General features: G+C 41.7%; 1 protein-coding gene across 4 annotated transcripts in view; it reads left to right on the forward strand.

Annotated features, from left to right (window-relative positions):
- The window catches only part of NPR3 (natriuretic peptide receptor 3), a gene marked incomplete at its 3' end in the record, with an annotated part of 96365 nt that overhangs the window by 28567 nt on the left and 46461 nt on the right, over positions 1–21337 (forward strand). For all 4 annotated transcript variants that reach the window (XM_080700992.1, XM_080700993.1, XM_080700990.1 and 1 more), the window contains exon 3: positions 6218–6384. In XM_080700992.1, coding sequence (XP_080557118.1) covers positions 6218–6384 — 167 coding nt within the window. The remainder of the gene's footprint in view (positions 1–6217; positions 6385–21337) is intronic.

The following is a 21337-nucleotide window of genomic DNA, read 5'->3' on the forward strand; positions in this document are numbered from 1 at the left end:
ATGGAATTTTTAGAAAAAATGTTGATAATGTATTTATTTTTTACTGATTATGAAACTTTTGGATTTTGACATTCAAAACATTCTCAGATTTGCCCAAATTATTTGGGTATACTTCAGTCCATAGTTATAGTTGGGGGAAATTTAACTCATTGAAAAAAAGATTTAGAAGTTTGCAAAAACCTAGAGATAAAATGATATATATTACCCTGTAGAATTTTGTTTTGGTGTTGGGGGTTAGACTCAGAAGTATTTTACCTTCTAGCTATGCTCAGAGCCCTGTTTTTTTTTTTAAATTTTGAAACAGGGCATTACTAAGTTGCTGAGGCTGACCTGGAGCCTGTGATCCTCCTATTTCATCCTTCCAAATACTGGAATTACAGGTGTGTGCCACCATGCCCAGCTCCCTGTAGAACTGTTAGTAGCATCTGTTGACATTTTTGTCCATGGTCACTATCTTCCTAGAATGTAAGTTAGATGGAAAGTAATTTGGGGAATCTTATTGAACTTTCTTGTCTTCCAGAGATGTCAATGATCACTAATTAAGGTGACAGAAACTAGAAGTATAGTAGAGATTAGTGATGCACACAAATTGTCTGACTGGCTAAAAATAGAAATGTGACAAAAACCTGGGTAGGGTTTGGATTTGAAATGCTTTGCCATAAAAGTGAAATGTGCCCATTAAAGTCAATTTGGAGCAAAGCAAAGAGAAAAGAAACAGAATTCTCATCTAATCCCTCAGCTGGAATCATTGTGAAGGAGTATTTTGGTATTTCCCCTTCTGATAGTCTTTCCTCTGTTATCTTTTTTCTTTTTCTTTTCTTTTCTTTTTTTTTTCCTGCATTACTGGGGATGGAACCCAGGGGCATCTACTTCTTAGCTACATTCTAAGCCCTATTTTTTATTCTTTATTTTGAAACAGGGTCTGAGTTGCAAAGGGCCTCACTAAGTAGCTGAGGTTATCTATGAACCACGATCCTCCTGTCTCAGCTTCCCAAATGCTGGGATTACAAGTGTGGACCACCATGCCTGGCTCTACTACCTTTACAAAAACATTTGTCACCCATTGCATATGTAGTTTTAAATCTAGGAATGCCTCAGACTTTGATGACACCAATGGATATTGGGTAGGATGCCAGCATTTGGAGCCTGGCTTGTGTTTGTATCCTGTTTCTACTGTGTCTTGGCTAAATGACTCTGGACACATTAATTTTGAACTTCAGTTTTCTCATCTGTAAACAGAGATTGTGCTTAATCTTTGCATAGAGTTGTTATGAGAATTAAAGAATGAATTGCTGCAGGAGAAGCAGCTGAGAGTGATGCTGTTACTGATGGTGTACTCAGCCAGCCTAGCTGGTGGCCCCATATAACACCATTGGAGTGGGACATTTGGATTGGCTGGGTTGAAGCTACAAGGGCTAGTAGGCCATTTTCTCTTACTTCTGTGTCCACAAGATCTAACGTCACAGTGTCCTGTAGCCAGCCCAGGTGAATTCCAAACATTCATTTCTTGGACAGATTCTGTGATGTCCTGAGCACCCATTGGGGTCAATGCATTGAAGACCCATTTTATGCAGGGTGCTTGGGAAGCACTGGGAGCCAAAGGGTGGCACCTTCACATGCCAGCTCCCTGGCCAGAGGGCTTGGTGCCCAGCAGACTACTTCTCCTTCGCAAATATTCTGCACCTACTTACCCTCAGTGTGAGCTTCAGTCTCCATGATATTTTAAACAACACCTGAGCAAAGCAAGTTTGCTTTCTCTTATCCTTGAATCAACTGCAACGATTCACCTTCTCTATTATATATTTTTATTTTTTTGTTTTTGGTACTGGGAATTGAACCCAGAGGGCATTCTACCTTTGAGCTACACCCCTGGACCTGTTTTACCTTTTGGTTTGAAACAGGGTCGTCCTAGGTTTCTGAGAGTCTTGCTATGTTTCTGAGGCTGTCCTTGAACCTATAATCCCCCTATCTCAGCCTCTCCAGTATGGGGACTACAGGCGTGCACTACCTTGCCCGGCTCTATCCTACTTTTCACTAGAACACTTCTTTCTCTTCTTAATCCCTTGCTTTGACCATTGTAAGAATTTGACAGTAATACCTTCCACTCCTTGGAGAGTGCCTCCCTCAAGGTCACTGGTCCTTCCCATTGCCAATTCCATTATCCGTACTTGGGACCATGCCTCCCTGGTCCTGCTGTCCAGTGGAACTTTCTGAGATGATGTCATATTCTCTTCTGTGTTGCCCAATATGGTAGCTACCCAGGAGGTACCACCCACAATGCAGCCATCAAGGAACTGAACTTTTAATTTTAGTTAATTGGAATGTGAGCAGTCACACGTGTAGCAAGTGCACCAGACAGCATGGTACTAGAGCATCCAGTATCGTTGCTATCCACCTCGTTTTTGGAAACCCTGTGCTTTTTGTTTTGATGACACAGCATTCTTCTGGTTCTCTGTTAGCTTCTCCTCCTCTCTTCTTACTCCTCTGGCCCACTAAAAATAGCCTTTCATGGTGTCTCTTTCTTATCCAGGGCAGGCCGCCCCTGGGTTCCAAAGCGGAGCTCTGTGGGCGGGATTGGTAGCCAGGCTCTTTGACCCTCACTCCTTTCTGGCTTCAGGCAATGGTTTCCAGCCCCAGCCCATAAGAGTAGGGAGTCCTGGTTGTGACCAAATCCTTGCATGGCTTGGCTTGAGTTTATTAAGCACCATTCTTGGTGGTGTTTCTTGGACATTCTATAGTCACCTCAGATTTACTGTGACCCTAACTGAGGCTATCATTTCCACGCCTGCCTGATCCCCCATTTCTCCACCGGACTCCGCCATCCTAAGGGCCTCCCATTTTCCTGTTTCCCTCCGTGACTTTGTGATGTGCCGCCCACTCTTTGTCCCTTCCTGCCTTGGGATTTACCTTGCACAGTCCTCTGCTTTCATTCTTGAGGGCGCTAGCTCTGATTATAAACATAGTAAATATTTATTATTGAAAGAAATTTTTTTTTGCAGTACTGGGGATGGAACCCAGGGGCATTCTACCTCCGACCTACCCTCCCGAGCCCTATTTTTTTTCTCTTTATTTTGAAACAGAGTCTCACTGAGTTGCAAAGGGCCTCACTAAGTAGCTGAGGCTGTCTGCGAACCGCGATCCTCCTGTCTCAGCCTCCCCAATGCTGGGATTACAAGCGTGCACCACCACATCCGGCTTATTATTGAAATTTTGAAAGAAAAAAAAATTTGACATACTTAGGAAAATGCTAAAAAGGAAAAGAACAAAGGAAAAAAAGGCTTATTATATATCTAGTCATTCGATTTTTATTTTTTGGCATGTGACTTCCCATGTGTGACCTCTCATAACCTCTTGCCTGGATTATTGTGGCTGAGAACACTCAGCGTCTCCCCACCCTAATCCACCGCTATTTCCCAAGGCCCGAGTCTCATCCTGTCACTCTTCTGTTCCGCTCATAAATCTCCAGAGGCACCCGGTTGTCTACTGAGTTAAGTTTGTCTCCACTAATGGTGCGCCATGCCAAGCCGACCTTTGCTTTCCTAGTGTTCACCAGCGCTGGTATCAGAGATGTTACTGACACCTGACAAATGCCTACAACAGTGAGATGTCCTGGTTGTGGACAGATCCCTGCTTAGCTTGGCTTAAATTTATTAAGTATTATTCTTTCCATTCTTTCTTATAGAAAACAAAACTTCAGTATTATTAGGTGGTAGATTGCTTTATGTAAAAAGATTTATTGGACTAGATTATACTTCTTTCCAAAAATATATGTTTTTCTTATCCCAGTAACCAAGATGATTGCTGTTTCCAGTACTGTATGTATTTTCTAATTGCACAGCATAAAGCCCTGCAGGCTTAAGAATTTTCCTTCTTATGCTCTTTGGAGAGAATTCTTTCCCAGAATGGAGACAGTGTGACTCTCTGCACAAGAAACATCCCTTCTGTTGAGTCTTGACTCCTGGAGTCAATTAGGAGTGAATCAGTAAGTGTCTATCCCAAGTCTGTAGGAATTGGATTTCTCCATGGGATGAAAATGTTCTGGACATTCTTAGAATATAGGGTCTTCCTGACCAATGGATTTGGCCCCTTACCAAACGTCACATTGTCTGGGGGTTGAGCACCCCACGGGGTTTACCCAGCCTGGTGGGGGTGAGCTCAGCTCACTGGGTCTCTGAACAAGGCATGGCTTCCCTCAGGCTGTGGCCTCCTCAGGGGCTGGGAGGGTTCACAGGAGAGGAGGAGGACTTTGTCAAGTTTGGTTTGGTGGCTTGAAATTTAATCTGGTGCTCATTGAGTGGGATCTACTCCGTAATGAATTCTGTCCTCAGCTCTGTCTTATTTATCTTTTAACAGTTCCCTGGCACATAGCAAGCAATTAATAAATAGTTGCTATTATTAGGATTATGATTATACGGATGCCTCCACAAACACATTCTTTGTCTCTGCCTTTACTCCTGCTCCAGACTGCGGGCCCAGCTGCCCGCTGGATGTCATACACATTTGCGCCTTTGCCCGTGCTGTGGCCCTGCCAGGCATGCCTCTTTACCCGCCTCTCCTCCTATTAAAATCCTATTCACACATTCAGGACGAGCTCATGCCTCCTCCTTACATGAACCTTCACCCTGCTTCTACACTGTTGCCCTGTCCCTCCCACCCACCCCCAGAGTAGGCTGTTGGCACCACCCTGTAGTGACTTTAGTTTACATGTCTGACTCTTAATCTCTTGAATTTGATGGAGACTATTTAAAACATTTATGATGCCTGCCAAGGCTATCATAGAACCTTGCAGCTAACATCCACAGGGTTCAGACACCTTTGTCTGATCCAAGCTGTGGTAGAAATTCCAGAGCCACCAGGTCTTTCTTGAACTTCTTCTGGTGAGTACCTGAGGCCTGGCCACAGACCCTGGAGACGTCTTGGCTGCTCAGCCATGGGGCTCCGGGCATCACCGTGGGCTGGGAGCTCCAGGTGTACAAGTGACGTGTGTTGGACCCCAGCAGACTGCTCTCCTTACGGTGTTCTCAGAGATCTCCAGGAATTATAATGATAATTCATAGGAAAAAACATCCACTATTGTCAGAAGCTAGAAATCCACCTTGCATTTGAGGGCCCTGCAGGCCACATGGTTTCTCAAAAATGAAATCACTAGAAGAATAATGATTGTTGTCCATGTAATTTGCCTCTGCATTGGTAAAAGTGAAAACTCTGAAGCAGCAGTCTGCTTGGTATCTCAGGGCCTCTGTTTGCTCTTCTGTAAAATAGAAAAAAAGATAATAGTAACCCCATTACAGGGCCCTTGTGAGGCTCCAATGAGTTAACATACAAAATGCTCAGTAAGCAGTCTTTTATTATTATTACTCTTATTATTATAAATGTGCTGCATATATTTATTTCTTTCATTGTATTGGAGATCATTGTCTAATAAATACATTTGAGAATGTTGCCAATACCAGAGAGATACAAACACGCAAGTTCACCTAAGCTACGTTTCACCTTGGAGAGATAGAAGGAATATCGGTAACCTCAAGCTTTTCTCTCTTGACGGTGCTGGCTCTACAGTACTTGTGCATAGCCACTGTGCACAGCCATACCCGAGGCTCCACGCTTAGATTACACCAGGTCTACCATAGCATCCTAGCAATATGGCTGAACTCCACATTTGATTATAAGTATTAAAAATAAGTGTGATGGAGGAAACAGTTCAAATATGTACAAAAATGAAATTATCAACACCAACTTCAATAACACCTAAGAGGAGGGGGAGGGAACAGGGCGGGATCTGGAGGGAAACATGCCAAACCGCTGTGTGCATGTATGTTTCTATCACTCTGAACCTCATGATGTATTAATTAAGGTGAACCAATAAAAATACATCTAAAAAGTGTATGGATGGAAAGGAACAAAAGCTTACTTCTTCCTCCTGCAGCTCTGCACCTCTGGGGGGCTGAAAACTGCAGCTCCATGGTTATTATAAGGCAATTACATCAACAGAGCTTTTCTTTCTCTCTCACATTTCAAAAGGAACATGTGTCAAAGGACCTTCTTCTCTTTTAATGATCTCGACATGGTCACCTTACACTCAGGCACCAAACTCTGACAATACCTCTTGCCCTGGCTGCCAGGATTTGCATGTGGGGACACATCACAGTTGCAAAGAGAGAATGGCCTCTTTATGGTGACCAGCTTGGAATTGTAAATATTTTTATTTCTCCCGTAGGAGATGGCTCATGGAAGAGAGGAGACAAACACGACTTTGAAGCTAAGCAAGCATACTCATCCCTCCAAACAGTCACTCTACTGAGGACCGTGAAACCCGAGTTTGAGAAGTTTTCCATGGAGGTGAAAAGTTCTGTTGAGAAACAAGGGCTCAATGAGGAGGATTACGTAAGTGCTTGATTATGAGCCTAGCCCTCCAGCATCCTGAAAACAGTCTCCTAATTAAATCAGAGGTGACAAAGTGTCCCATTCTGAACCATTCAAAAATTCCGAGTTCAGGTCTGAGTGTCACTGTTGCCCTATGTGCGTGTGTGTGCGTGCGTGCGTGCGTGTGTGTGTGTGTGTGTGTGTGTGTGTGTTGTGGTTAGTTTCCCCCCTCCACCCCACTGTACCTCCATGAGCCTTCCCTTCACTTAATCCTTTTTTAGGAATCAAAATTGCCTTTTTGTGGGGACCTGTAATGCTGAGCAGAGTGTCTGTAGCCTTCCATCACCTATTCAGCTGGGAGGGTGCCTGGGGAGATGGCTGAAGGAGTGCCCAACTTTTGCATGCCTATTTTCTCCAGAGCATGGTGGCAGAAGATATTTCAGGGTTCAGAAGACCCTGCTGGCAATAGGTATCTGTTTTAAGGCTAGTCTGCCTCTCTCTCTCTCTCTCTCTCTCTCTCTCTCTCTCTCTCTCTCTCTCTCTCTCTCTCTCTCTCTCTCTCTCTTTCCTCTCTCTCCCTCCCCCCTCTGTCTCTCTCTCTTCTCTCTCTCTCTTCCCCCTCTCTCTTTCTTTCTCTCTCTCTCCCCCTCTCTCCTCTCTGTCTCTTTCTCCTCTCTCCCTCTCTCTCCCCCCGTCTCTCTCTCTCTCTCTCTCTCTCTCTCTCTCTCTCTCTCTCTCTCTCTCTCTCTCCCTCCCTCCCTCCCTCTGTTTATCTCTCTCCCCCCCTGTCTCTCTGTCTCTCTCTCCCCCTCTCTTCTCTTCTCTCTCTCTCTCTCTCTCTCTCTCTCTCTCTCTCTCTCTCTCTCTCTCTCTCTCTCTCTCCTTTCTCTCTCAGTATTATTGGGCTTTTCTGCTGCAACCCATTTCCTATTTAAAGGTTCCAGGTTCCCCCTCCATTGGTGCTGTTATTACTAATGCAGTTTCTAAGAGCAAACTGGAGTCAGAAGCTTAAACCCAGGTTTAGGTTTAAGCCAGGGAATCTAAGGTGGCTCGGACCTCCCCAGGTGCCTTGTTTTGGCAGCCTCTGGCACACTCTGTCCTGTGTCTGTGCCATCTGTGGCATCACCATGGCGAATCCTTTCTCAAAGCAGGATGAATAGTGGGTCCTTGGGCTGGTTGGGTAGGTATGCCAATCTTCAAAACTGCTCCAAACAGAGAAGGAGCCTCCCTGATGATGGGTGTATGGCTTGGGTGGTCCTATTCAATTTGGATCATGCCCAATTTTACAAAAGATGTTCACTTCCAAATAGTAGTTCTCTTGGTGTTTGTATTGAAGTACCACAGTGTGCTGGAATTGGCCTCAGAAAAAAACCTACTTTCAGAGCCTGCATGTAGTACTTCTAAACTGTGTAATCCTGGACAAAATTTTCAGTCTTCCTTATTCAAATGATTTATCTCTGCTGGGAGGATTAGATTATTTATCTGATACTTTAGCACTATCCCTGTCAAAAAGTTGTTAACTTTAAGACTTGGTGGTGCATGCTTGTAATCCCAGCATTTGGAAGGTTGAGACAGAAGGATCATGGTTCGCAGACAGCCTCAGCTACTTAGTGAGGCCGTCTGCAACTCCATGAGGCCCTGTTTCAAAATAAAGAATAATAAAAAAAATAGGGCTGGGGGTGTAGCTCATTGGTAGAATGCCTGTTCCATTCCTAGTACTGCAAAAAAAAAGTTGTCAACTTAATAATTGGTACCTCTGTTATACTACTGTTATAAGAATTTTCTATCAGATGACATTGGAAGCGTCTTATAAACATGTTTATTCATGTTTTAAATCATATATATGAAACATAATATATACATTATATATATGTATATATATAAATATATGAGACACATCATTTAAAATACCTTTTGTGCTGGGTGTGGTGGTGCATGCTCATAATCTCAGAACCTGGGAAGCTGAGACAGGAGGTTTGAAAATTTGTGGCTAGCCCCAGCTACTTAGTGAGGCCCTAAAAATAAAGAATTAAAAAAAAATAGGGCTAGGGATATAGCTCGGAGGTTGAATATCCTTGGTTCAATCCTCATTATCACAAACAAAACAAACAAGCAAACAAAAAGCAAACAAAAAACCATTTTTACTTGATAAATTGGTGCTATCAATCAAATGTGAACTATACATGAGGAACAAATATGTAATTTAAAATTTCTAGAAAACATTTAAAGAAAATGAGAAGAGAAAAGCCCAAGTGAATTAACTTTTTTTTTTTTTTTTTTTTTTTTTGGTGGTACTGGGGGTGGAACTCAGAGGCTATACTCCCAGACATATTTTACATTTTATTTGGAAACAGGGTCTTATCAAGTTGTTGAGAGCCTCACTAAGTAGCTGAGGTTGGCTTCAAACCTGTGCAATCCTCCTGTCTCAGCCTCCCGAACTTGGGGATTACAAGCATGTGCCACCACACCTGGCTATGAATTAACTTTAATAATACATTTTATTTAAAATAAAAGCATTGTTTCAACATTTAACCAAGGTAAAGATTAGTATCAAGATCTTATTATCCTTTTATTGCACAAAATCTTTGGAAGCCAGGGTGTATATGACACCTACAGCATGTTGAGCCCTGGCTCAAAACATCAGTAGCCACATGTGATGAGTTGCTATCAGTGTGTTCTGGATTATGCAAGAGGTAGGATTTTCACAGCAGAGCCCAGGGTTAAGGAAATCTGTGCAGCATCGCCACCATGTACACCCTTTGCCTCAGAGGTAGGAAGAGCACAGAGGATACTGAGCTTCCTTTAGTAATACTGCCAGAGGTGGATTGTGCCAATATTGAAGATGTTAGAATCTTTTACAAAGGCCTTGTGCATTATTTTATCTTATTAAATTTATATTAATTTTATGATTTAAAAACTCAACAGTGGTGTCTTTTTGTCTGGCTTCCTTCCTGAGGTGATTCAAGTTTAATTATTTCAGCATACATTACCCAACGTCATTATACTCTTTGGGCAAAGATTGGTATCCTAACACACTTTCAGGTAATTTTTTTTCGATCATCATTCTCTGTTCAGAATATTAAATCTTATCTTAGGGGTGATTTAAGCAAACTCACTGGGAAGGTAGACCTACTATAAAGACCCAGAATATATCCCCAACCAAATTCTGGTCTTTTAGAAATTATTTGCAGCTGTGAATTATAGTACTGCTTCTCTATGTTGGTGGGACCACTAAAACTGACTTTATAAATAAAGATAAAATTATAATTGTGAGTAGAAATTAGAGCTCAATTTATAATGACTTTTTCCAGTTCTGAGGATGTGTCTGTTTTTCACGTGTGTTTGAGTTGGACCCCTTTGAGTGCCAGGTGCCCGTGGTTATCAGGTGCGCCTGGACAGATGGTCATGCTGACTGTATGGAGAGAACGATGGAGCCAGGCCAGGAGTCCAGTGCAGTTCCTGGGCCGAGCCCTTGACCTAGTGCAGCAGGAGATGCTCTGCAGGAGTCCGTGCTCCCCTTGAGGCTCAGCTCTCTTCCAGTCTTTTTGCTCTTTTTGTCTCATCTACTTGCTTAGAACTTCGGTTCACATTTATTAGATCTTTGAAACACTCTTATATTAATATCACCATAAACACTACCAAAAATGCTCATAAACTTTTGACACATCTATTTTACTTGAACGTAGCAGTCAAATTAGTCTCACTTAATTATTTATTTCATTCTTACATTTACACACTTCCGTGAAAATTATATTTTGAGGACGATCAAGTGAGTGCCTTTTTCTTGTGTCCAGAAATAAGAAATTATAACAATAATATGAAAATATTTTTAAAAGTTCACTTCAGAGTAAGGAACATCATCATGGTTTTAAGAGCTATAATATTATCGGCTATTCTAAGTTATTTGCAGAAATAACTATAGGTTCTCTTGTTATCTAGAAACTTAAAAAAATTTTCACTGGGTTCATTCACATACTATTCTTTCTTTTTTGACAACTGAGGAGGGGACAACACTGCTTTTCCTTTTCCTAATCTTTACAAATTTTATTTGATTTTTATTGGTGCATTGTAGTCATACATCTTAATGGGGTACAAGATGGTAGAGGCATGCAGGCACACATCACTCATTTATCCCTTCCCCACTTCCCACCCTTCCTCCCCTCCCCCTTTCTCTTGTTTGACTCAGTGACTGACTTTGATATGTTTGTGCATACACATCATGTACATTAGGGAATTTCCCTCTTTCTCCTTCCCATCTCCCTCTGTTAGGTCACCTTATTTCTCAACTATAGTTTCTTCTTCTTTGTCTAGAGTTCCTCCTATGACCCATTTTTTTTCCCCTTAGCTTATGTATATTAGGGAGAGCATTCGGTTTCTTACTTTTTGTGACTGGCTAATATCACTTAGCATAATGTTCTTCAGTTTCATCTATTTCCCTTAAAATGATGTAATTTTGGTTTTTTTTATGGCTGAGTAAAATTCCACTGCGTACATATCCCACAGTTTTGTAATCCATTCATCTATTGATGGGCATCTTGGCTGGTTCCATAGTTTGGCAATGGTGAACTGTGCAGCTATGAACATAGATATGCATGCATTAGTTTGGTAGTTTGGATTCCTGTCTTTCAGATAAATATCCAGAAGTAGTATTGCTGGATCATGTGGTAGGTACATCTCATTCTTCTGGAAACCTCCATACTGTTTTTAATCCTTTCTCTAATCTTGAATTATTGATTTCATCAAATGTTTAGATGCTTGTGAGTATTCTGGAGTAAGTTAATCAATTAAAAAGCAGCTACAAGCCGGGCGTGGTGGTGCACGCTTGTAATCCCAGCATTTGGGAGGCTGAGACAGGAGGATCCAGGTTTGCGGCCACCCTCAGCTATTTAGTGAGGCCCTTTGCAATCAGTGAGACCCTATTTCAAAATAAAGAATAAAAAATAGGGCTGGGGGCATAGCTCTAAGAAAGAATGCCCCTGGGTTCCATCCCAAGTACCACAAAAAAAGAAAAAAAAAAGGCAGTTATAATTTGAATGCTAAGACACATTATGTTTGTGCCCAAGAATTAGAATACTACTTACATATATTGTCTTCTTCCTTTCCTTAATTATTTCAATACTCAGCAGTTATATACTAAGTGTTTTTAAGTTCAGGGCACTATATGACATGATGGGAACATTATACTCTTTGGGAAAAGAGATATATTGGGAGAGTCAAACACAATGAAGTTCACTGGAGCAGAGGAAGCATACCTCTTCACACTGGAAGTATACGGGGAAGCTGTTAGATTTTTTTTTTTTGTTGGCAGTACTGGGGATGGAACCCAGGGAAATTCTACCTCCAAGCCACACCTCCAGCCATATTTTTAGTCTTTTTTTATTTTTTGAAACAGGGTCTCACCGAGTTGTGAAGGAACTCATTAAATAGCTGAGGCTGTCTGCGAACCACGATCCTCCGGTCTCAGCCTCCCAAATGCTGGGATTACAAGCTTGCACCACCACACCTGGCTTTTAGAAATCTTAAGCATTAAAAAAGAATGATTAAACGTTGGTAATGAGGATTTAAGCATTTGAGCAGAGAGAACAGAACTAATAAAGCCTTTACAAACTAAAAACAATGTTGAGTGTTCAGTGAACGAGAAAAATTAAGTTTTGGGGCATAAAGTATGAAGTATGGACTGGTGAGAGACAGAGCTATAGAAATTGGAGTGGACAGTTGGCTTTCTTGAAAAACTTGTATTTCATCTTGTAGATAGTGGAGAGGGGTTTGCAAGATTTTAAGCAACATTATAATTGTATTGCATTGTAGATATGTCATTCTATATAGAAAAATATTTTTAGAGTGGACACAAGGAAACATTATAGGGAAACTTTATGCTAAAAATAAAATCTTAAAAAAGAACTTCAGTTCACAGTATCTATCATGGACTCCACCAATGGTTGGACTCTTTGGTGGACTGTGTGTGTGTGTGTGTGTGTGTGTGTGTGTGTGTGTGTGTTCTAGGGATTAAACCCAAAGGCATTCTACTTCCATGAAACACTCCCAGTCCTATTTTATTTTTTATTTTGAAACAAGGTCTCACTGAGTTTCCGAGGGCCTCCCTAAGTTGCTCAGGCTGTTCTTGAACCTGTGACCCTCTTGTCTCAGTCTCCTGAGCCCTGGGATTATAGGCGTGTGCTGCCATGCCTAGCTTTGGTGGACACTCATTGCTTCTAAAATGTACCATGTATTTTCTATATAATTACACGGCCTATGAATCTTGATTGTTTTGTTTCTTTTTAATTCGGGAGGCTGAGGCCGGAGGATCGTGGTTCGCGGACAGCCTCAGTTGCTTAGTGAGGCCCTCTGCAACTCAGTGAGACCCGGTTTCAAAATAAAGAAAAAAAGAGTAGTCTTTTTTTCTCTCTTTCTCTCTCTCTTTTTTTTTTTCTTCTACTCTTAAGTATGCTTAATTAAAATGTCCTCGAGCTAGGCATGGTGGCACATGCCTGTAATCCTTGTTAGGAGACTTGCAGGTTTGAGGCCAGCATGTGGTAATTTAATGAGACTCTGATTCAAAAGAAAAATAGGGCTAAGGGTACAGCTCAGAGAAAGAACAACCCTGAGTTCAACCCCCAGTGCCACGCACACACACACACAAAATACATTCAAATCAAATTTAAGTTTTAAAACAAGTATATTGAATTAAGTATAATTAATTAAATTAAAAATTTTAGTGGCACTAGTAGGATCCCAAGACAAGATTGAATATAAGCAGTGATAATGGTCATCTTAACTTTAAAATGAAGAGCATAGAACAATCTGGGGGGCTCGCCAAGTGCGGTGTGCGTGGATGTCCCCATTACTCTGAACTGCATTATGATATGGGATTATAACGCACCAGTAACGGCATATTAAAAAAGAGCACAGAGCAGATTTTATGTCTGTTTATATCACTCCTTAAGCATGATGTTTGCCGTGGGGTTTTTGAGAGTCTTTATGGTGGGAATGCCCTTCCGTTCTTCATCAGTGAAGTTTGTTAGGATAGCTGAAACACAGATACATTAGAATTATATAGTGCAGGTTAAGGAAAGGCCCCTTGGACACAGGCTTTTGTTTTAGACATTATAGGTCACATTATAGTCTTGACTCTACTTCATGAATGCTAATACCATCTTTGTTATTATGTCTACTGTTGGATTTAATGATATAATCTACTGTTTGAAGTGTTATATCTACTTCATATGTTAATATCTGCATGTTGTCTTGTTGTCTGCATCTGGGAAAGGTTATGAGCATCTCAAAATGCAAAAACAAAATTGAAATCTAAAAATGTTTACAGTCTGTTCTACAGTATTGGAAGGATGGAGTAGTGATGATTTTTAGTAAAATTAATATTCTTTATTTTTTCTTACTAAATTTTGGTGGATTTTTGGATGCACTTTTGTTTCTGTAAAATTGTTCTTCTTTCTCTCTCCCTCCCTTCATCTTTTATCCTCTCTTTTAAAACAATGAGTTTTTAATTGAGACGATTGAAGATTTACATGCAGTTTTAAGATGCAGTACAGAGAGATGCCTTGTGTACATTGTCCAAATTTTTTCCAGTGGTAGCATTTTAGAAATATATATGACCATCACAGCGGGGCGTGTGGCGCACGCTTGTAATTCCAGCATTCGGGAGGCTGAGACGGGAGGATCGTGGTTCGCGGACAGCCTCAGCTGCTTAGTGAGGCCCTCTGCAACTCAGTGAGACCCGGTTTCAAAATAAAGAATAAAATAATAGGGCAGAGGGTGTAGCGCAGAGGAAGAATGCCCCTGGGTTCCATCTCCAGACCGGCAAAAAAAAAAAAAAAAAAAGAAAAAGAAATATATATGACAATCAGGATGTTGACATTGATACAATGTGCTGATCCTACTCAGATTGTTTTCTTTGTATGTGTAGTTCTATGCAATATTGTCACCTGAATATATTTGGGTGTTTGGATTTTGTCCCATGCCTTTTCTTCATCTATTGCAACAGCCAAATAACTCTTCTTTATTCTGTTACAGGTTATAATGTGGCTAATTGCATTACTAAATTTTTCTAATTTTAACAATCTCTGCATGCTTAGAATAACAATTCCAGCCTCCCTCTCTCTCTCTGTGTGTCTCTGTCTGTCTGTCTATATGCCTCCCCCCCACCTCTCTCTCTCTCTCTCTCTCTCTCTCTCTCTCTCTCTCCCCCAAAACTTTGAGCATCTCTCCTCCCAAGGTTATATTTTGGAAAGCATGGTTATGATTGACCTACTGCTTCTGGCCGAGGAGGAGCTTTTCGGCTAGGGTCATGCTGAAGGCTACTGGCACTTTGTACATCAGCTTCTCTAGGCCAGATATGTCCACTCCTGCTTTCCTAAACTGTGGCGGGTGGTTGGGTGGCGCATGTGTGTGGTGTGATAAAAAGGGGATTGAGTAGAGCTGGCCTACCATTAGGGTTGTGTTGTGTATGCTAAAATTGTCTAGTTATTAGTGCATGTATCTCGTCACAGTGTACCCGCCAGCTCTCTTCCTTGGGGTAATATAATATTTGAGTGTATGCTGTCCTATTACTTGTGACTGGCGGAACTCCATTCCATTTGCTGTACTGTGCTTTAATGGGGTGGAGTGACCTCCAGTGGAGGCAGCATTGGCCTCTGGTTAAATAGGCAGGCTCAGAGTTTCACAGATCTGGCTGTGCTTCTTACTAAGCCATTCTTAACCTTGGGCATGTTTTTGAAACTGCCTTTGTTTACTGACTATGAAACAAGGATCACAATTTTTAACCAACAAAGTTGTCTCAAGAACTTGAGATCTGTAGACAAGTAATACTGACCACCATGCCAGGCCCTTCATAAATATTCAATGGCTGGGAGCCCTCATTTCTCCTGTTTTCATTGCTTACGCCCTGACGCTCCTGCATGCCTCCTGGCCCTAGGACTCGGACTCACCCTCAGGGCTTCATCAGGCACCACTTTTCTCAGGATGTTCTTCCTTGAGTATTTCACTGCACCGTCCTCTTCTGTTGGGGCGCATCTCTCAGCCACAATCTCACACCTATGGGAGGGATTTTCTTAATTAGTAATTAGTTAATTACTTTGTCTCCTTCAAACCCTGTGAGAGGAGGAACCATTCCATGTTTGTTGACATTTGCATCCCCCTGGCACATAGGAAGCAGTTAATAAAAGTAACTATTATTACAAGATGAACATCCTTAATCTGAAAAGCCCAAATCTGAAATTCCTCCAAATCTGAAGTTTTTGGGGCATGGGCATGATGTCACAAGTGGAAAATATCACACCTGACCTCATGTCGTGGGTCATAGTCAGAACACAGGTGCACTAAAAATATTGTACAAAATCACCTTTAGGCTATGTGCAGAGGGCTATGTGAAACACAAGTGAATTTTGTATTTAAACCTGGATCCCATTCCTAAAATATATCATTAGGTATATGACAAAACTATCCGCCAAATTGAAAGCTGGATTACTTTTGCTCCCAAGCATTTCAGATAAGGATACTCAACATTTATTTATTTATTTATTTATTTATTTATTTATTTATTTATTTATGCAGGTCTGGAGATGGAACCCAGGGGCATTTGACCTCCGAGCTACACCCCCTGGCCTATTTTTTATTCTTTATTTTGAAACAGGGTCTCACTGCGTTGCAGAGGGCCTCACTAAGTGGCTGAGGCTGTCTGTGAACTGTGATCCTCCGGTCTCAGCCTCCCAAATGCTGGGATTACAAGTGTGAGCCACCACACCCAGCTTCAACATTTATTATATTTATTATTTTTGTTATCATCGAATAGGAAGGATCTCATCTCCAATCCCATCCCATAGTAGAAGCCGAGGCTCAGGGAGGTGGGGGGAGTCTCCATATTAGGCAGTATATTGCAGTAGTACGATATTGGCTGGGAAAGTGTCCTGCGGCTAGACCTTTTTAGGTACATAGCGTTGTGTGTGTTCAGTCTCACTCATGTTGTAGGAGGTCTGGGGAGTAGTAAGGGCACACAGTGGGGGTTCTAAAGATCATCTGGGGCTCATCAGAAATCTAAAGTGAAAGCCCAGCATGGTGGTGCACGCTTGTAATCCCAGCATTTGGGAGGCAGAGACTGGAGGGTCGCAGGATCACGGTTTGCGGACATACTCAGTTGCTTAGCGAGGCCCTTTGCAACTCAGTGAGACCCTGTTTCAAAGAATAAAAAGACTAAAAAATAGGGCTGGGGGTGTAGCTTGGAGGTTGAATGCCCCTGGGTTCCATCCCCAGTGACACACACACACACACACACACACACACACACACACACACATACACACCTAATGTGAGAAATAGAGCCCGATTGGAGAGGCCCTTAGGTATCAGCAGGGCTCCAGACATGGCTCAGGCAGGTTTCCGTGCAGTGCCTGCCTGGCCTTCCCTGGTGGTTTTATTGGGTTGCCCACATGTGCAGTGGCTCTCACTCAAGGGCATTGTAATGGAGGTGCTTGGCCTCTGCCACACAAGCACTTCCAATTCCAGAGCACTGGTATTTGGTTTTAGAATGCGCTGTGTCCCGGCCAAGACAAGATTAGTTGCGTCTCCTAACTCCTGGGCCAGTGACTTTCTTTTTCCACTACATCAGTCTGACCCTTTAAACAACAGTGTACCCAAGAAGGAGGCAAACTCATGACCCCAAGATTAGGTGTCTCAGGCACTGTGTGTGAGCCTGGCAGGGCTCATAGCTAAAGTATTTTCTTCTCCCTGCACCCACCACTCAGATGCACACTTTTTTTTTTTTTTGGTGGTGGTACTGGGGATGGAACCCAGGGGCCTTCTACCTCTGGGCTACATTCCCAGACCTATTTTTTATTTTATTTGGAAACAGGGTCTCTTAAACCAGTTGAGGCTGGCTTTGAACCTGTGCAATCCTCCTGTCTCAGCCTCCCAAGCACGGGGATTACAAGGGTGCGCCACCACGCTTGGCTTTTTTTTTTTTTTTTTTTAGTGGTACTGAGGATGGAACCCAGGGGCTTTCTGTCTCCAGGCTGCAGTCCCAGACCTCTTTCGTATTTTATTTGGAAACAGGATCTTACTAAATTGCTGAGAGCCTCACTAAGTAGCTGAGGCTGGCTTTGAACCTGCACGATCCTCCTGTCTCAGCCTCCCAAGCGCTGGGATGACAAGTGTGTGCCATCTCGCCCGGCAGATGCACACTTTTCAGATAACAGTTTTTCTTTGCTCTTTCACACACTTGATTATGTCTTGCTAAGACTCCATCCTCATCTTCTATGACCCATTGTCCCATTTTTTCTCCCCCAAAGTGTAAACCATCATTTTCTTGATCATCAAATGTTTATTGAGAATTCCAGGTAGCACAGTTGTGAGCTTACTCCTAGACAATGAGTGGTTTGTTTGTTTGTTTCTCTTTTTTTTTTTTTTTTTTGCTGTCCTGGGGATGGAACCCAGGTGCATTCTACCTCCAAGCTACAGCCCCAGTCCTATTTTAATTTTCATACAGCTTCTCACTAAGTTGCAGAGGGCCTCACTAAGTAGCTGAGGCTGTCCGCCAACCACGATCCTCCTATCTCTGCCTCCCAAGTACTGGAATTACAAGCGTGCACCACCACGCCTGGCTCTTCCTCCTAAAAATTCTTCGGAAAGCATAAAGATATTCATGGCCATGAGCTCTGAGGGTTCATAAAAGATTTATTTCGGGTTGGGCACACGTGAAATATCATGCACCTTAGTGTGAAGCTCTCTGACACACTGATGGCCCTCAGGGGAGTCTGGACAGTTTACCTTGTAGCAGACTAATTGTGAGGCGTGTGCAAGAATATCCAAATTCCCAGGGAAATGACATCAAGGTGAGTGGGTCCACTTAGCTCTTCTTTAGTAGAAGGTGCTGCTACTCAACCAAGGTGCTTCATATTCAACCAAGTTCCCATGAGTACTTTAAGTACACAAGGGTTTCTTCACCGAGGGTACATCAACTTTTTTTTTTTTTTTTTCGGTACTGGGGATGGAACCCACAGGCCTTCTACCTGCGAGCATCATCCCCAGCCCTATTTTTTATTCTTTATTTTGAAACAGGGTCTCACTGAGTTCCAAAGGGCCTCACTTATTAGTAGCTGAGGATGTACTCGAACCTCAGTCCTCCCATCTCAGCCTCCCAAATGCATGTGTGCCACCACACCCGGCTTGCATCAACTTTTTATAACCTGTATAAAATTTTTGTCTGAAAGTGCATACGTGTATGTTTTTGGAAACAGAAGTTAATACTCCTTTTTTGGTCTTGAATGAGCTCAATGTAGCAAAAAGCTGAGAATCACTGATGGCTAATGAGCATGCCATCTGCCCAGCTATTGTCCTGAGCCCTGTTTACTCATATGGATAAAGTGTATTGAAAGATCACTCCCCCGGAAGAAAACGAAACACACCATCTAAGCTTATATTTAAAAACCATTAGTTATGAGATGAAAGAGATACGCATTCACTGATTCATTTCCAGCTAGGAAATCAGTCCAGTCTTTCCAAGTCCCAGTATTCTCGCATCATGTCTTTAAATGGTAGATTTAAGTTTGTCCCTGCTACTATTCTCAGGTCAGACTGAGCCAGCACTGGAGACATGTTTTCCGCTCTGGCAGTCTCTCAGGCTTCTCCTGCCTGTAAATCCCACTCTTGGCCTTGACCCATTCTCCCTACTGTGTTTGGCACTTTTGAGACCCATTCACTGGCTGGTCTTTTAACAGTTGGTTCTGCCCTTGCTTGAAGCTCATCTTCTTTCCTTGATGTTGTTGTTCAAAAAAAAAAAAAAAAAAAACATGTCTTTCCAGATTGAAAAATGGCCCAGCACACGGTGTGAAGAAAAAGTTCCACAATGAATTAAAAATAAATTCATAGTACCATAAGAGTTAGGAAATATGTTTTTCCTTGTTCTGTTTTTCTTTACTCCCGATTCTCAGTTCTTGGAGACAATGGTTATTAATGTTATCCGATTATTTTTTTTTTGTTTTTCCCCTCCACATTTCTAAAATAGTTTACTTATTTAAATTGCTGTTTTTAAGCTGGGCATGATAGTACGCACTTGTAATCCCAGCATTCGGGAGGCTGAGACTGGAGGATCACGGTTCGGAGACAGCCTCAGCTACTTGGTGAGGCCCTCCACAACTTAGTGAGACCCTGTTTCAAAATAACGAATAAAAAATAGGGCAGGGGGTATAGCTCGGAGGTTGCGTGCCCCTGGGTTCCATCCCCAGACCTGCAAAAAAAAAAAAATGCTGTTTCTGATATTAAAAATGTTTACATTATCTCGTGATTGCCTAAAATGGAAAAAAAGATCTGTTTTATACACTCTTTATCTGCCAGGACTTCCTTTTCCTCTTATCCTTTCAATATTTTATAGTATAGTTTCTGGTTTAAGTGACAGCTGCAAAGTAAAATTTGAAGAAAAGCTAAAAGAATCATACTCAGAGCTTTTGTTATCATGACTATATGAATATTTATAACTGAATCACATAGTGTTCTGTGATTATATGTTGCTCCTTGGTGGCTTTTTGTTTTCTCTGGAGTTAATAATGGTCTGAATTTATATCTTATTTACTTTCATATAGTTTTCACTGTTCTCTTTTCCTCAAATATTTTTGATAAAAGTATTAATTTTTTTTGTGGGTCTGGGGATGGAGACCAGGAGCATTCGACCTATGAGCTACTCCCCTGCCCTATTTTTTATTCTTTATTTTGAAACAGGGTCTCACTAGGTTGTGGAAGGCCTCACTAAGTAGCTGAGGCTGTCCGTGAACTGTGATCCTCTGGTCTCAGCCTCTCAAATGCTGGGATTATAAACGTGTGCCACCACGCCTGGCTCAATAATATTAATTTTTGAATATGGTATTTTGCTGATACAGTTTAAAATAATTTATTTTATCGATATCAATCTGGGAATATAATTTTGTTCTCTTCTGTAATGTATACGCTTTTTCTTGCATATTAGATCTCCTTTCTTGAATTTCACCTTGGTTTTAAAGGAAAAAAATGTTATGAATGGAAAAATATTTTGAGATTTTGCATATCAGAAAACCTTTTATTTTGTATATAATTGACAACTTAGCTGGGTATAAATTTAGAGTTTGACAATTATTTTCCCTCAAAAGTTTGATGTCATTGCTGCTATTTTGTAGTTTTTATTACCATTCTGATTGTTTATCTTATGCTACTTTTCCCCCCTTTATCTTTAGAAGCTTCCAGTATTTTCTCTGTGTTATTGATTGTACAGGTCAAGAGGTAGGGAAATGAAGCCTATGGCAGGTGATTCAACAGAAGGAATTTAATAGGATGAACTAACTTTACAGTGCAGGAATAGTTGAAATGCCAAAAGGGAGAATTAGGCAAGCCAGAGTAAGCCACATTACAAAGCTATTAGGACCCTCAGAGGTAGAAGGCCCAGAGATGAGAGAATTTTACAAGAACTCAAAAGTTAGGGCTATTGATGAGAGCTAGAAGCTTAGAGTAAATACATTCTCTGCTGGAGAAGTTACCCAAGGCAGAGAGGAGCAAGGGAGAGAGGGAGGAGAGGGAGAGGGATGTGTGGGGGGAGGGAGGGAGAGAGACAGAGAGAGATTGTGTCCCTTCCCATGGACTCTGTTCTGCTCCAGTGATTTGTGCTGACTGCACCAAGCAGAAGTCAGCTGACAGGGAAATGTAGCTTGGAGGAATCATCCTCCTGGAATATAGAACACAGCAAGGCAGATGAGGGGAGCGGAATGAATTTAAGACTAAGCAGGCAGGCAATTGGGATAACTGGTGACCTAAAACTTTACAGAGATGCGTCTTGATGTGGCTAGTTTAAGTCTTTGTGCTGAATTCTTGGTTTACTCTTTCTGAGACTTTTAAAATCAGATGTTGGCTCTCCTCAGTTGATGCTCTTATTTTCTTATTTTTAAATTATGCCCTTTTCTTTGACTTTCCAAGATATTAGCTCAACTTTATCTTCTAACCTATA

The sequence above is a fragment of the Muscardinus avellanarius genome (assembly GCF_963383645.1).
Source record: "Muscardinus avellanarius genome assembly, chromosome: 1".
Lineage (NCBI taxonomy): Eukaryota > Metazoa > Chordata > Mammalia > Rodentia > Gliridae > Muscardinus > Muscardinus avellanarius.